This window comes from Thermothelomyces thermophilus, chromosome 3 (assembly GCF_000226095.1).
Source record: "Thermothelomyces thermophilus ATCC 42464 chromosome 3, complete sequence".
Taxonomy (NCBI): Eukaryota; Fungi; Ascomycota; class Sordariomycetes; order Sordariales; family Chaetomiaceae; genus Thermothelomyces; species Thermothelomyces thermophilus.
Window position 1 is genome coordinate 2,377,063 of NC_016474.1, and position 14,729 is coordinate 2,391,791.

The 14,729-nt window shown below is 57.0% G+C and overlaps 5 protein-coding genes across 5 annotated transcripts; 1 reads left to right on the forward strand and 4 right to left on the reverse strand.

Annotated features, from left to right (window-relative positions):
• Positions 1-491: 491 nt before the first annotated feature.
• MYCTH_2315190 (uncharacterized protein) lies at positions 492-3,728 on the reverse strand. Its single transcript, XM_003663001.1, has 5 exons — positions 3,577-3,728; positions 3,054-3,255; positions 2,295-2,958; positions 953-2,236; positions 492-887 (listed from the first exon to the last, which is right to left on the reverse strand). The coding sequence occupies exons 3-5, from the start codon at positions 2,800-2,802 to the stop codon at positions 859-861; spliced, it is 1,821 nt and encodes a 606-aa protein (XP_003663049.1). The 5' UTR covers positions 2,803-2,958; positions 3,054-3,255; positions 3,577-3,728; the 3' UTR covers positions 492-858.
• Positions 3,729-4,794: 1,066 nt separating this feature from the next.
• MYCTH_2304441 (uncharacterized protein) lies at positions 4,795-5,823 on the reverse strand. Its single transcript, XM_003663002.1, has 4 exons — positions 5,683-5,823; positions 5,572-5,623; positions 5,400-5,502; positions 4,795-5,336 (listed from the first exon to the last, which is right to left on the reverse strand). The coding sequence occupies exons 1-4, from the start codon at positions 5,687-5,689 to the stop codon at positions 5,301-5,303; spliced, it is 198 nt and encodes a 65-aa protein (XP_003663050.1). The 5' UTR covers positions 5,690-5,823; the 3' UTR covers positions 4,795-5,300.
• Position 5,824: 1 nt separating this feature from the next.
• Positions 5,825-7,730, reverse strand: MYCTH_2304442 (uncharacterized protein). The gene is made up of 4 exons (XM_003663003.1): positions 7,265-7,730; positions 6,652-7,202; positions 6,352-6,589; positions 5,825-6,300 (listed from the first exon to the last, which is right to left on the reverse strand). The coding sequence occupies exons 1-4, from the start codon at positions 7,366-7,368 to the stop codon at positions 6,180-6,182; spliced, it is 1,014 nt and encodes a 337-aa protein (XP_003663051.1). The 5' UTR covers positions 7,369-7,730; the 3' UTR covers positions 5,825-6,179.
• Positions 7,731-9,272: 1,542 nt separating this feature from the next.
• Positions 9,273-12,502, forward strand: MYCTH_2304446 (uncharacterized protein). The gene is made up of 5 exons (XM_003663004.1): positions 9,273-9,355; positions 9,435-9,787; positions 9,849-10,077; positions 10,134-10,447; positions 10,515-12,502. Exons 1-5 carry the CDS (start codon positions 9,338-9,340, stop codon positions 12,313-12,315), a joined length of 2,715 nt encoding a protein of 904 aa, XP_003663052.1. The 5' UTR covers positions 9,273-9,337; the 3' UTR covers positions 12,316-12,502.
• Positions 12,503-13,421: 919 nt separating this feature from the next.
• Positions 13,422-14,137, reverse strand: MYCTH_2061162 (uncharacterized protein; the record flags this gene model as incomplete). The annotated part of the gene is made up of 2 exons (XM_003663005.1): positions 13,422-13,539; positions 13,602-14,137. The coding sequence occupies 2 exons, from the start codon at positions 14,135-14,137 to the stop codon at positions 13,422-13,424; spliced, it is 654 nt and encodes a 217-aa protein (XP_003663053.1).
• Positions 14,138-14,729: the final 592 nt, after the last annotated feature.

Consider the following 14,729-nt stretch of genomic DNA (forward strand, 5'->3'; position numbering starts at 1 on the left):
TCCAATTAATCATCGATATCAGCTTGATAAGACTTGTTGAGCGAGACTTGAGTTGTGAGTAGTTGTTAAGTTACTTCTGCAAGTGTAGGAAGAAGTTGCGTCGGGTTCAGAAAGAATCGTGATAAACACATACTGTGCGCATCGCCAATCCGCACTCAAGACTCTATCTCGGTCAAACTCGAGACTCGGACATCGGTCATAGATAATTACGAGGACGCGAGAGCATATAGCCCATTCGACCCCATAACAAAGTCCTGCGGTACGTGCGCACACTCTGTCGAGGACATAAGTTGTCGAATGATAGAAGCAGTTTGTACAGTGCGGATAGCGCTGCCTTTTCACAGTAGGTCTTGACTATTAGTTACTTCGTACATACATCCCGTACGTGCCTTACCTTCAAGCAGGAAAGATCTTGGAGATGCCTCGTTACGGCCACTTTGAGGCCTTTGCAGTATAGATGCGGAAAGACTAAAGCAGCAGGAAAAAAATCGTAGATTATCACCCGTCGGGTAGAAACGCCATTACTACGCTATTCAGCTCCCCTCCCAGAATCGTGAATACCTAGATTCCCTCCCTTTTTTACATGTGCAACCGGCGACGCGATTGTACCGGCTTCCAGATCGCAACCAAAGCCCAGGTGGGAATGCCCATGTCGCTCGCCAAAGGGACCACGAACCACCTCAACAAGTGCCCGACCTTAACTCCCAAGCGTACACGCGGGCTTGAAGCAAGAATGTTAGGCAAGTATGCTTCTTGAAAGACTGGAAGTCGCTCAGTCCACCCCATCGGTATAGCCATTTAATGCCCCAGAACGCTTTCCTGTGTTCTCGTCGCCGTCTCGAAAAGGGAAGAGGGCTCCTAGCCCAGCTTACCCTCCTTCCTGGCCTCTGTGAGACTGGGTTAGCCTTCTTTCACCGCCACTCTCGCGAGTAGTTGTTGATGGAACACCCACCCTTGACCTGCTCGAAGACCTTGAGCATCTTGCGTCTAGCACCCAGCGCGTTGACGCCACGCTCCTCCAACTGCTTGTCATCCAACTCAATGAGTTCCGTCCACTTCATGTCCTTGAGATTTTCCGTGTACTTGTGCAGGCGCAGGCTCCGCAGCCAGCTCGGGATGTCCTGCAGCAGGGTCGGATCCGTGGGGTCCTCGGGCGGCTTGGACGTGCCTCTCCGACCGCGCGGAGAACGGCCACGTACCATCTCTGAGTGATCGGAATGGTATCCCTCATGATGGCCGCCCAGCCCCATTGGGAACGCACCCAGGTTCATTGGAGCCAGTCCATTGTTCATAAGCGAAGATGCTCCATCATAGGCACTGAGGAAGCCGTTGTTCTGTGGAGAAGTGAAGGCCAGCGCCGGGCCGTAGTTCTGCACCGCAATGCCCGGCGAGTTGGGACGCGACCGATGGGCCGCAAAGCTCAAGTTCTGCGGCTGCTGGAGATTCACCATCTGCTCCCGACCCACACCGTGCTCGCTGACCATGATCGCGCCGGGGATGGGTGGAACACCCGGCGAGAGGGGATTCTGCGACTGGCCCGCTGCATCGTTGGAGCGAGCGCGCCGGTACTTGCGCACATCGTCCAGAGCGAACCGATTGTTGACCGTCGAGAGGGCCGCCAGTTTCATGGCCGTGGCATTGGCCACCATGTCGGCATTGTTGTTGCTCTGCGACTGGTTGAAATTGGCAACCATTGGCGTGTTGACCATTGAAGCCCAGTTGCCACTCGCGCCATACGGGGACAAGAGAGGGAGGTCGGCAAGTTGCTGCTCTCCAGTAGTCAACGTAGTTGACTGGATGTTGGTGTTGCTCGAAATCTGGGGACGAGGAGACCTCAGAGCACCCGTGGATGGCGGAGGCTGCACGAACTGGCCCATGGGAGCCTGACCCGAAGACGACTTGGGGCGGTTGGGGTCGTTGGGGCCCCAAGGCGACGCTGGATTCTGTCCGTTGGAGTCGTCCTTGGGTGCCGAGATCGTTGGCGCTACCAAGGAGTTCCGGTTATCAACCAGGCTATTTCTGGTCGAGGTGGGCGGATTGCCAGTCTGCTGGGCGAACTTGGCTTTCTCAGTCGCGATGGCTGCGGCCGCGTCGGGGAACATGGCATTGATAGTCGACGAATCCAGGCCAGACTGGCGCTTCACGTTCGCACCAGTGCTCGGGCGGGCCATAGAGTTGCGAGCCGAGTCAACACTAAGCTTGTTCATCGCATCACTTAGGCGGTTGGACATAGGATCTGCATCAGAACGCTGTCAGAACCACGTACATGGGACATGGTGTTAAGGAAAACGTACCTTTGTCGAAGTTGGCGGGCGAGAGCACACCCGACATCGGGTGATTCTTGCCCATCTGCTGCAGGACCTGGATGAAGAAGCGAATTTGCACTTGCGTGGTCTGCTGCAGCAGCGCATAAAGCGCAGCGGTGCGCTCGGCCTCGCTCAGGACGCGGAACCACTGCTCAATGGCGCTAAGCTCATCCTTGAAATCCTGGTCAAGGGTAGCGGCTGCCATCTCCTCCAGAGTAGTCTCATACTGATCAATGTCGGCGATCCACTGCTGGGCAAGCTTATCCTGAGCATCCATGTCAGAATTGCCCTGGCCCTGGCCTGACTGCACCTGGCCGTAGAAATCGGAGGAAGGTCGGATCCGGCCAGCGGCGGCCTGTCCACCAAGGGCGGCCATGTCCGCAGACGCACGAAGGGCGTGATTGTTGGCGCCGACTGCCCGCGACGAGGGAGGCCGAAGCGATGAGACGCTGCTAGCCTCGGGGGTGCTGTTGCGGTTGCTCATGATGTTGGACATATTGAGCATAATTGTCGTGCGACCGAGGTTGGGCGTCAGAGGGTCGGCTGGCTCAAGCTAACAGGTTGATAAACGAGGGTGCTGAAAGAATCAAAGCGTGGGTTCTGAATATTGGTCGGTGCCGAGTGCCAGAAAAAGCCGAAACAGGGCTCGCGGCTATTCAGCATTAGCTAACTCTGACTGCGAGAAGTTTCGCCATTTGGCAGGACCGGAATTCATGCCACGGGCCCGCCTGCGCGTAGAGTACGTACCAGAGCAGAATCTCGCAGGCGTGATCAAAAGGCAAATTATGCGGTGGGTATTAGATTCGCTGTTGAAGGGGGACTTTCGAAACCGATGCGGAAGTGGATACGAATAGGCGCGTAGACTTTCGAAAACTCCTGCAGTAACCCGCTGGCCTCAAAGGAGGATCGAAATCTCGCGAGAAAAAAGGTTATGGGAGGGGACGAGGGTCTGTTGAAAGCGAAGGATGAGGTTAGCAAAGCCGGTGCCGGGATGCGGTGTGTCGAGGGCACATCTTGGGGTGAAGGTGCAAGGCTGGGGCAAGTTCTTGATGGGCCGGCAGCTGCAAGAGCACAATGCTCGTCGCCGTTTAATGCGCAAATGCCGTAGATCAGGTAAAGATGCACAGACAAAGGAGGTCGGAGCTGGAAGCGGTGCCCGCCTCGAGTCGAATCGAACCCGCCTCTTCGCAAAATCCGCCCAAGGAGACGAGACGACGAGAGAATGATCAGGCAATCAGGGAAAGGGGAAAATACAAAAAGTCGGACATACCCATTAAGAAAGCTCCCGAATATTCACAAGATCCGTGCCGAAAGGAATAGGAGGAGGAGGACTGCTAGTTCCGGCCTGAACCAGTAGAAGTTGACGGGTTCGTGATGTGGCAGCAGGCCGAAAAGGAGAGGCAGATGGAGGAGTTGCGTGACGAGACGGACTCGGAGAACCAGATCCTGGCAGGGCTGCAAGGAAGGCAGCGATCGGAGGGAACAGAAGATTCGTGCGGCCTCGCTGGAAAGCGGGCCCTGGTCCATCCGATCCAGCTGGAGGGCCTGAGGCTGACCAACCGCTTCTTTTAGCGTTAACTAACGTTCGCACCACTGCAAGCGCGAGCTCAAGGGATTCGGGTCCACAGGGAACGTTTCGCATTGTCTCTTCCAGAACGGGCCAGCCCCGCTTCAAGTGAAGTCTTGTACCTGAGGCGCAGCATTGGAATTTAAAGATAGGAGTCAGGCAAATTTACGATGGAAACCCGGGACAATGCTCCATCGGGTAATTTTCTATGCGAGAAACATGGATCTTGGTTGAGTGAGAGATAGACAACTCCCCGTCGCTTACCCTACTGTTCGTGTCCAGGCCTATCTGTGCTCACGAACCTCCGCCTTAGTGACTCTCCTGAGCCGCTCCGAGCCGCGCCGGGGACCAGTGCAAAACGGCGGTGCTGTCAGAATTAGCGGCGGAGAGACAGGCGTTTTTCTTGAGCGACTTTGCTGCCGGTAGCCAGGATATCAAACAGATGGCACGTAAAACATGCCGACGGTCATGACACGAGCAGGTCTTATGATTCCATCTCGAGGCGCTAATTAGAATGACAGCAAGGTATAACTGCTCGCTTACGTTCATCTGTGATAAAGGGCAACTGAGCAACGTTGCCTCGATGAAACTCGAAGAAGCGGCCGGGTTGACTGGCTTATAAGTATACACACTGACACAAAACATTCCTTCCCATTCGTTGTTCTCGTCACGAACGGTAGAGATACCCTCAATCATAGGCTTCCTCATCGGTCCACTATTCGATGGAAACATGTAGATTTCACCCCTTTTGTTTAGCAAGGCTAAAGTAAAGTGTACCATTTATGGCCATGGTTATCCAAGGTTGAGCAAGCTTCTGGCTCTTTAGAGAAGGCACCGGCGCCGAAGCTGATGAAAATGTATAAAGGTGGATGTAGCCGCGCTTTCATGCACCCGAGCCTTTCGGACGAAGATCAGGGGTGTTTGGTAATAGTGAGGCAGGTCCATCTTGGCACGATATAATCCTTCAGCAGAATGAGCATGGGAAGAAGCTCAGAGCTGTACACACTAATGCCGTTTATTTTCGCTGTCATGATGCCCCAAAGAGAGAAAGCACTCAGAAACGATTGAAAAGTGCAACGCAAAGGAAGGATGTCGGGCTTGTCGCCCTCAGTCGCTCGACACACAATCAGCATCACAAACCTTGACAGTCTTGCTTGGGCCGGTCCGGCCCCAATCGAGCTGTGCCCGCAATCGGGAAGAGGGTAGCACCCCGGCAGATCCGCTTCTCTGCGCGGAGGTCGTATGCATTCCGTTTGGGTTGATCGAAATGACGCCCTAAATAACACCTCGAACAACCGGCCCAGTAATCGGCGGGGCAGAGAAAAAAATATCGTCGCCGCCTAGAATCCCTTCTTCGTCAAGGACATGCCCGAAGATGTGTCCTCTCCAACCGTATCGCGTGCGCCGCCAGCAAACAAGAATAAAATTTAGCAGGTCTCCCTCTTGCCCTCCTTGAACTCTTTCTATAAATTGTGTTAGTCAGGTCGCTTCTTGCATTGCAGGTGTGACGGGCGGTCGGGTCGTACGATAGCCTTAGCGGTGCCGTGGAGCGCATGCCTGTGGTTTCTCCGGAACTTGGGATCGGTACCCTTGAGGGATGGGTACCTCTGGGTCTTGGGCTTCTTGATGCTGTTGCGATCTCGCTGTTAGCATCCAGGTTCTCATTGCGGTGCCGTATCGGTGGCTCGTGTTGCGTACCCGTTCCGGTGCGCCTTGCGCGACTGGTTGTGCTGAGACGAGTTCTTGGACTCTGCAAATTGTCAGTATGTGAATAATTCAGCCTTTCAAGGAATATGAAACGCGACGTACTGGCCATTGTGATGGATTTGGGCTCCGACTGACGATGACTGAGTCTGAAGAAGCTGGGGTGCAAGGTTCAACAACCGAAGGAAGTCACTTGCGCACAAAAGTGGGAGAAATTTGGCTGCCCTAATCTGGTGGGTGTGGCTAGGGTGGGGCTCGAGTTGTGGCTTAATACGTGAACGTTCGAGCCAGAACCACTGTATTGCGTAGTGTGTAACGGCGAAGGGGTTGTTCCTTGCACAGTAATCCGTACGTCTAACCACTCCATCAACACATCAACCATAATTAGGACTCGACTCTTCATTCAATCATGCAAAATCCTCATTATGCCAGAAAGAAAGAAAATGAAGAATCTATATGCAGGTATCCATGTACAAAGCAGAAACCCTTCCCGACAACCGCTCCACAGGCCCCAGCCGTGCTTCTTGTACAGTGACAGCATTTCAGACTTTGCAGCGAGGCACCACAATGAAACAACCCCGGCTAAAGCAAGGTAATAGTGATTATTTGACCGTGACGGGAGCGACGAGCTTGGCGGCAGCCGCGAGATCGACGGCCTTCCCAGGTCTGCGCGACCGCATGACTTGGAGATAACGAACGAAGAGGATAAACATGAGTTCGACACTGTCACAATGTCAGTACAGTTGGCCAAACACGCGGGTCCGCGCCACATACCGCTCCTTGGTCATCATCAGAATACCCTGAACCAACAGGCCCTTGAGAATCTGTGGCCCGATGCCCTTGAAAAGGCTCAGGGGGCCCTCGTTCGCGATGATGAACTGCATCACCTCGACGAAACTCTTGAACGGCTTCCCCTGCCGCGCCGGTGGCGGCTTCGATTGCAGGCCGACCTTGGCCACGATCAGGGGCTGCGTGACGATGGTGGCGAGTGCCTTGGACATGGCCCCAAGAGCTAGACAAGCCTGTCAATACTTCCTGAACGCTGCAAGCATCCACAGCAATGGCCTGGCTTACCGAAAGCTTCCCAAGGAGAGAGGTTCTTCTTGCCCGGGAACAGAACATCCTTTAACCTCTCATACGCACCATAGGTGATGGAGGGGTTGACCACCAAGACCAGGCTCGCCTTTAACCCCCTCCAGAGCCCCGAGATGCCGTCCTCACCCTCAATCACCTCGCGCGCAGTGTCGATGATGCCCTTCCTCTCTTCCTTGCTCTGCGTTTGTTGCCGCGTCGTGATCACGGCAACAGGGATCGTGAAGAGCTGCGCAAGCGCGCCGGCGACGGCGCCGAGGGACAGTTCGACGACGGTAGACGGCTGGCCTGTCGCCTTGGCGTACTTGAAGTAGAGAGTGCGGACGACCGAGTACCAGTAAAAGTAGGCGAAATTCGTCGAGGCAACACCAATCAACGAGCCGCCCATGCCGGCGTACAAACCCGTCACGCCCTCGGCGGATGCGATCTTGGAAATGGCATCCCACGTGCCCTTGTAGTGCGTCTCGGCGGATTTTGAGTCGGACCCCTCGGCGTTGGTGGGTTTTACTTGAACCTGAAGTTTCGTCTTTACGCTAGACCGCGATGCCGTTAGCCAGTGCCAGCGCCGGTGGCGACTAAGTCACGCTCGACGTACAGATCGAGAGGGTACACAAGCGCATTGGCGAGGACTGCGCCCGCGGCGCCGGCCGTTGCTTTGCCCCAGGGCCCAATGGGGGCAGGTTTTGACTGTACGGCCATTGCAATATCCTCTGGTCCTCGTATGGGACTTGGGGGCGCTCCTCGCGCAAGGTCGTGGCCTCGGCGGTTGTCACGGCGATCCGGACGGATTGTGCGAAGTTCAGAGTCAAGCTTGGCGACGAATCGGTCTCGGCTCTGCAAAACGCCCCTCCACTGGCGACGGCAGTTTCCTCGGCAAGCCGCAGCGAGCAACGAACACTGCAGATCGAGCTCTTGTAAGGTAAAACCCGGCCCCGGACAAAGAGCAAGAAAAAAAATAACAGCAAAAGAAATGGCGACTTGGAATGCAACGCCCACCAAGAGAAGCCGTCCCTTGTATTTGACCCGGTCTCGTGCGCCCGTGATATCGGGACTGTGTAGCCGTCAACCTCGGTCCAGGCTTCGGGAGCGGTGCAGGGCCCCCCGCTCACGGGCCAGGGGGTACCGAGGGGGTTTCAGCGGGTATGGCGGTCACGTCACTGGTACTCCGTATCTTCAGCACCTCCCCTACCATGTCAAAACGATTGTGATGTCGGTGACTTTTCTGTCCCTCAAAATATTGAAAGACGTGCAATGACCGAGCCGACATGCGATTTGGGTCATGGCGAACTGGCGCAATTACTTTGGGGTAGTCTTCCATGCTTCGGGCTGCTGCTGGCTTCGGCGTTTCGCGTATTTCGAAGATCTGGATATTCCCCGCCTTTCCGGGTTTTCAGTAGGCGGTACGGTATACACAGTTAGGCCCCTACGCATCCCGCGCGAATGTATGTACAGGACATACGGTACAGTACATACCTGCCCGTCTATAGTGCCCTGCAGAAGACGTACAGTACATACATGCATACAACCAGCCCGCCCTTGCGTGAACGCGTGCCTCGCTCTCACAGCCCACAGCCTGCGTTTCTTACCAAGCGACTAGAGGAAGGACGTCTTTTCTTTGACTGAATTTCTCTCTCGCAGCAGGCCCCAAAAGATTGAAAGGTAATGGGTGGGAAATAGCTTGCAACTTTCAATACTTTGGTGGCCTTCGATTGGTTTCTGGAGATGACCTTCACATGTGCGGGAAAGAGCAACTGGGGGGGCGGCTCCGCTCGTTGTGTAAGCTCCATACTACTCCATAGTAGGTATGTACCTCTTTCCTGCACAGCCTCCACTCCCCGGGCATTCCTCCAACCTACCACCGAAACGGTCTCTGGATTGACTGAAGACTGACTCGATTCATGGGGGACTCCCAGCCCGAGACAACGTCCCCATCGTCTCAAATCGACAGGCTCGCTCAGTCAGAGTGACGGGACGGTCCTGAGTGTCCAGGGAATTACTGGCTATCTTGAACCGCCCTTCCTCTGGCTTTCCCAGTTTGAGCTCTGTCTGCGTCGACTTACCGCCCCTGTCACGACATCTTTAAACTGGGAAAGGTCAATTCGACCTCGAGTGGAAGCAATCGTCAGATTACCACATATGGTTAAATGCGCGAGATGCTACACATTTCATGCCCTACATACCAGGTAGGTACATCTCGTTCATACGCAATACGAAGTACGGGAGACTGCCGTACCATATCAGGACCAGATTGTTTGTACAGTACAGACAAGCGTTACATAGGAATGCCGTATCAGCCCACTTGATGTCCGTTACCAGCTCTCGTCCATTCAGTCAGCAACACAGCTCCCCACCAACGACCGTACCTACCTTGTACATACACTGCACACGACTCCATGCGTTGCTCATGCCACGCAGTAACATGCGGCTGAGTCCAAGAGTATCAATCGGGACAGGCGCGCGTACCGACGAGCAGGCAACTCTGGAGTTTCACGGTTCTCAAAAATTGCGTCTCGGTCTTGATCTGTACTGACAGGTACACGGAGGACAGTACGAATACATATACATCTAGTGCTCTACTTTCTCCCGGAGCGTAACTCGCCAAAAAAAAAAAAAAAAATCTCGAAAAGCGCCCAATGCGGGCGCGTGTCAATTCCCGGCCGGAACGCCAATGGAGGCCCAAGCGCTGGTGAGGATGTCCTCAGCCACGGAAACAACTCGGAGTCCATGGCCAGGAAATGGGCGGCTGACTGACTGTGCCACACCAGGAACATGAGCGCCGTCTGGCGACAGCTCACGGCCAGGAGGCCCTGAAGCACGCCATCGCCGCTGCCGAGCTGTATATGCAGGCCGCCGGCAAGGCCTCATATCCGGCCGACCGCAAGCGTTTCAGGAGGAAGTGCGCCGAGTTGATTGCCCTCGGGGAGCGTCTGAAGGCGAACACTCAACAAGTCGCCGGTGACACCTCCAGAGCACCTGTCCCCGAGTCCACCCGACCGCTCACCACAGCGGAGAAGACGATCCTTCTGAGAGCTTCGCGGCTGCATGGGAATGTGTTTCCGCCCTGGGAGAGTGCCCCTGGCCCCGATGTCTTTTCGGATCGCGACACTCCGGTTTTCACGTGCGTAGGACGACGGCGACTGACCCGTATGCTCCAATGCTGACGACACAACAACCCTAAGCGACCCCTCGCCCTTCACCCTCTCCGCCGAACAGCTGGCCATCTTTGCCGGATGGAGGCGCCCTGCTGAACTGATGGAGTCCCAGGATGGTGGAGGTGTTGATGCAGACCTGGAGCAGCTCATGTCCGCCAAGGCAGAAACGGACCTGGCCCAGGACCTGGCCACCGACTGCTCCGTTGTGGCCGGTCTGTGTGCCGCTGCTCGCCATCTCGGGCCCACCAAAGACTCGGTGAGGTTGTGTCTTGCGCCTCTCCCCCGAGCCATGGCTAACATGTGCCAAAACAGCTGCTAGGCTCGCTCATGTATCCCTTCGATCACGACAAACTACGGCCCGCTCTATCCAAGAACGGAAAGTATGTATTCCGCATGTACTTCAACGGCACTTGGCGCCACGTCGTCATCGACGACCGTCTGCCCGCCTCCAAAACCAACCGCACTCTGTATGTCGTCGACCGGCGAAACCCCAGGTTGATATGGCCGGCTCTGGTTGAGAAAGCATACCTGAAGATACGGGGCGGCTATGACTTCCCTGGCAGTAACTCCGCCACCGACCTACACGCTCTGACGGGGTGGGTTCCCGAACAGATCTTTCTCCAGAGGTGCGCAAGCCACACCCAACCCATTCTGAGAAGGCCGCACACCGGGCTAACCAACCTTCGGCGCCAGTGATGAGATCGAGCTCGACGAGATTTGGAACAGGATCGAGAGGGCCTACGATGAGGGCAACGCTATTCTCACCCTAGGGACGGGCAACATGCTGCCGGAAGAGGAACAGGCGCTGGGCCTGGTTAGGGAACATGATTATGCAGTCATGGACCTGAAGAAGGAGGGAAACTCCCGCCTGCTGCTCATCAAGAACCCCTGGGTTGACAGCCTAGTCTGGACAGGCGTCGGGTCTTCAGCAACGCTCAAGACGCACACCGTCGGGTCGACTACCGGCGATGCGTCCAATCAGTTCTGGATGGCCTTTGAGGACGTGCTGCAGCACTTCGACTCGCTCTACGTAAATTGGAACCCCGCCATGTTTGCACACCGTCAGGACCACCACTTCAAGTGGGACATGTGCGACAAAACAGAGGAGCTCGTCTTCACCCACAACCCGCAATTCAGCGTCCTCTCTCCCTCTGGCAGTCCCGTCTGGGTCTTGCTCAGCCGCCACTGGCAGGACGGCGAGCTCGAGATCTTGCGCCAACGCAAGGCAGAAAGGGACCGTGGCGACGACTCACTAGCGACCGTCTCCAAGCAGCTCGGCTTCATGGCCCTCGCACTCTACGCGACTTCACCTCCAGGCACCCGCGTCCCCCTGCCCGACCCCAGCCGCCGCCTCCACCAGACCCCCTACGTCGACAGCCCCAACACCCTTCTCCGCTACAACCCGACCCCGGGCACCCCCCAGACCCTGGTCATCACCCAGACCGAGCTCCCCCTCCCGTCCTACTCCTTCACCGTCTCCTTCTTCTCCGCCGACCCTTTGAGCATCGCTCCCGCGTCCCATCCTCTCCCCTATAACACCTCTCTCACCGGCGCCTGGACGCGCCGCAGCGCCGGCGGCAGCGCCTCCCACCCGACCTACTTCACCAACCCGCAGTACTCCCTCACCCTTCCCACCCCGTCCGCCTTGACCCTCGTGCTCAGCACCTCCGCCCGCGACCTGCCCGTCCACATCGCCGTCCTCTACACCTCCCCGTCCACGACGGCCACCCCGGTACCCCAGCGGATCACGACCCTTTCGGGCCGCGACATCCAGGCTGCCAGCGCCGAGTACCAACTCGGTCACGCGTGCGCCTCGCACCAGCGCCTCGACGCCGGCACCTACACCGTCGTGCTGAGCACCTACGAACCGGGCCAACTGGCTCCCTACACGCTGCGCATCTCCACCTCCATCCCCCTCAACGAGGCCCGAGCCGGGGCCGGGGCCGGGGCCGGGGCCAAGGCAGGCAGCATCATCCCGGTCCCCGCGGCCGCCGTCGCCGGCCGCTTGCGCACCCCGCTCCCGCCTGTCGTGCCCGCGCCGCGCCGGGGCCGGGCGTCGTCCCGTCTCCGCGCGCCGGTGGAGGTGACGCGGCTGACGCGGCTGAGCGCCGTCGCGACTTCCACCCCGACCCCGACTCCGACTCCGGCCCCTACCTCGTACTCGTCCTCGTCCTCCTCGACCCCATCTTCGAGATCGACCTCGTCCGGGCCCGTCCGGGGCGGCGGCGCAGTGCGCGTGTCGTTGGAGGTGGGCCGCGCCGGGCCGCGCCGGAGCGTGCTGGCCGTCTCGAGGGAGGGGGAGTTCGCCGATGCCGGGATGGGGTTGCGGACGGGGGAGGTGGATGTGGATGCGGAAGCGGTCCGGGCCGGCGGGGGCCTGTGGGTGGTGCTGGAGCAGATTGGGGGCGACGCGGGCGGCGGAGTCGAGGTGGAGGTGTTCAGCGACGCGGCGGTTCGGGTCGGTGGGTGGGAGGTCGCGGACGAGGATTGTTGATGATCGACTGGGCTTTGGGCGAACTGTGTGAGGTGGTCGGGCATCGGAAAAGGGTGAGATGAGAAAGTTGTCGTTTTGGCCCTGATGGCTCGTCCTGGCACGCTACCTTTCGTGGGTGGGATAGTCTCGGCTGGGGATGTTGAGGGGTTGCGGTTTTCTAGCGACGTTCCGTTGAGTACCTGCATCAAACGCAAGAAAAGGCGTTACCGTATCATCACTCGGAGTATGCAGCAGTTACCTGGAGTGCCTGCCAGGCGCACCTAAGGAGGTCATGTCACTTTCAAATGAACATTAGGGCAATGGTAAGTTGAGTCTGATGCATCTAATCTCATGATCGCTCTTCTGCCGTTGAGGCTCTCCGCCATATTGCCACTGTCCTGGGTCTAAAATCACTGCAGCAAATGTTGGCATATTGCGTTCCTGTACCTCCATTTCTTTTCCTCGCCCTTTTTTGTTGTTTGGGCCGCCATAAGGCTCGTCCAAGAGAAAAAGAAAAAGCAAATAAAAAAATAAAAAAAAACAAATGGTATCGTCGACTGCCAAATCCCTTCTTTTTCCCCCTCAAACAAAGAAATTCTCCATCCAGTTTTGACCCTTTCTCGTTCTGCGCAAATGGCAGTGGAACAGTAAAAATGTGGTATATGGCGCGATGGTGAACCACAACGCCGCAGACGCCCCAGACCCCTGTATCTTCCCACACAAGCCAGTCCATAATAGCAGGCAACAATAACAATGACAAAAAAAAAGGAAAAAAATCCCAAGCTGAAGAGACGTATGCGGCCGTGGAGGACTTCGGGCCTTCTCCCAGTCCACCAACGAACGCCAAAGTACCGAAGAAGAAGAAGAAAAAAAGGGAATAGAATCACCAGAAAAAGAATGATGGCGAACAGAATGGCAGCAGCGTGTGGCGTCGAGGTAATCGGACAACAGCAACTGCGCTCCGTGCCTGGCTCTGAAGCCGCCCTTTGTTGATATCCATACCGCCGGCAAGAAGGGACGTTGACAGAGCGTCGGCTGAAATCGCTGCGACGGAGAGATGGATATAGAATAGAAGTTGTCAGAGGGAGCAAAGCCGAAGGAAGAGATTTGAGAACGGAGCCTGAGCGTCAGCTTGGGGCCCCTCTTCTCCTACGTCCACGACTTGGTCCGTTTGGTCGCTGTGCAAGGACATCGCGGAGCAGAGGATCGTCCTTATCCTTATCCACATGGTGAACCCGGACGTGCCTGGGGTAATTTTTAGTTTAATGACCTAGATGCAGCGAGAGAGAGAATGCGCAAAATCTTACCTCTGGAGATTGTCCGGCCTGGGATACTTATGGTCTCGATCTGGGCAGAAGGGACAGACATAGCCCGGGGACTCATGCACAAGGCCGTGCCGGATCATCTCGTTTTTGCGCTTGAAACCTTTCCCGCCCTCGCCGCGAGGGCATCCTGGGACGGGACAATAGTGCGGTCTGGCCGATGAGTGCACGTTTGCGTGGGAGTTGAGCAGATACTGCGTTTGGAAGGGCTGGGCGGTGCAGCCGGGAACCTTGCAAACATAACTTCCAACCGTTTGAATCGCCATGTTGTCTATGCTCATCCGGTCGAGACCCGATGTCGTCGGCGGAGCACCGGACTGGTGCGAGTCTGCTGCTGCTTCTGGAGAAGTGTTGGCATAATCGCGGGGGCGTTGTAAGCCGTTTGCTTGCCGGTAGTAGTACGAGCTCGAAGCTGGAGGGGCAGGCGGACGACTCGGCGAATGGGGGTCGAGATAGGGATCGCCGGGCCGCGTGGGAGGTGATGAGAGCTGAGACTGTATGGACGGAAGGCGTGGCTGCATGGGAGCCGGTGGAGAGCCCGGAAACCCGTGATGCGGAGCTCCCATCCCACTTCCTGCGGCATGGCTGCCGGCGAGCCGGGGCACGTCTCCAAGCTGGGACCTGATCGAGGGCAGCGTCTGTCCGTTGCCATCGCACCTCGGCGAGTTGAGTTGGATGGGCGGCAGGCCCTCGTTATGACTGCTAGAGTGTATGCTGCTAGTCGGCGACCTCGGGTCCATCTTGGACGACAACGGGGTGGCCCCTGGATCTCGTGGCGAGTATACGCTCTGAGGGCTGTATGGAGAAGGTATCGGCTGTGGGCCATTCCGCTCATATTGCCGGGAGGCGTCCCGCCTAGAGTACACCGCCATGCCGGGTGTAGATGCTGGGTACGTCTTCTCGCCGACAACGTCATTCTCGGTGGTGGGCGGCGTCGGCCCCGGGTTGGGCCAGAGCTGAGGTTCCGTAACCGCGGCCAGGGCACCGGCTGCCAAAGACTCCAAAGATTTCAAATCAAACGCGCCCATGTCCTCCTTGGGTGGGGAGTGTGCGTTCGCAGCCTCTCTCACGCCTTCCCTGCTCGGCTGGTCACGATCACGTTTTACATGGGCG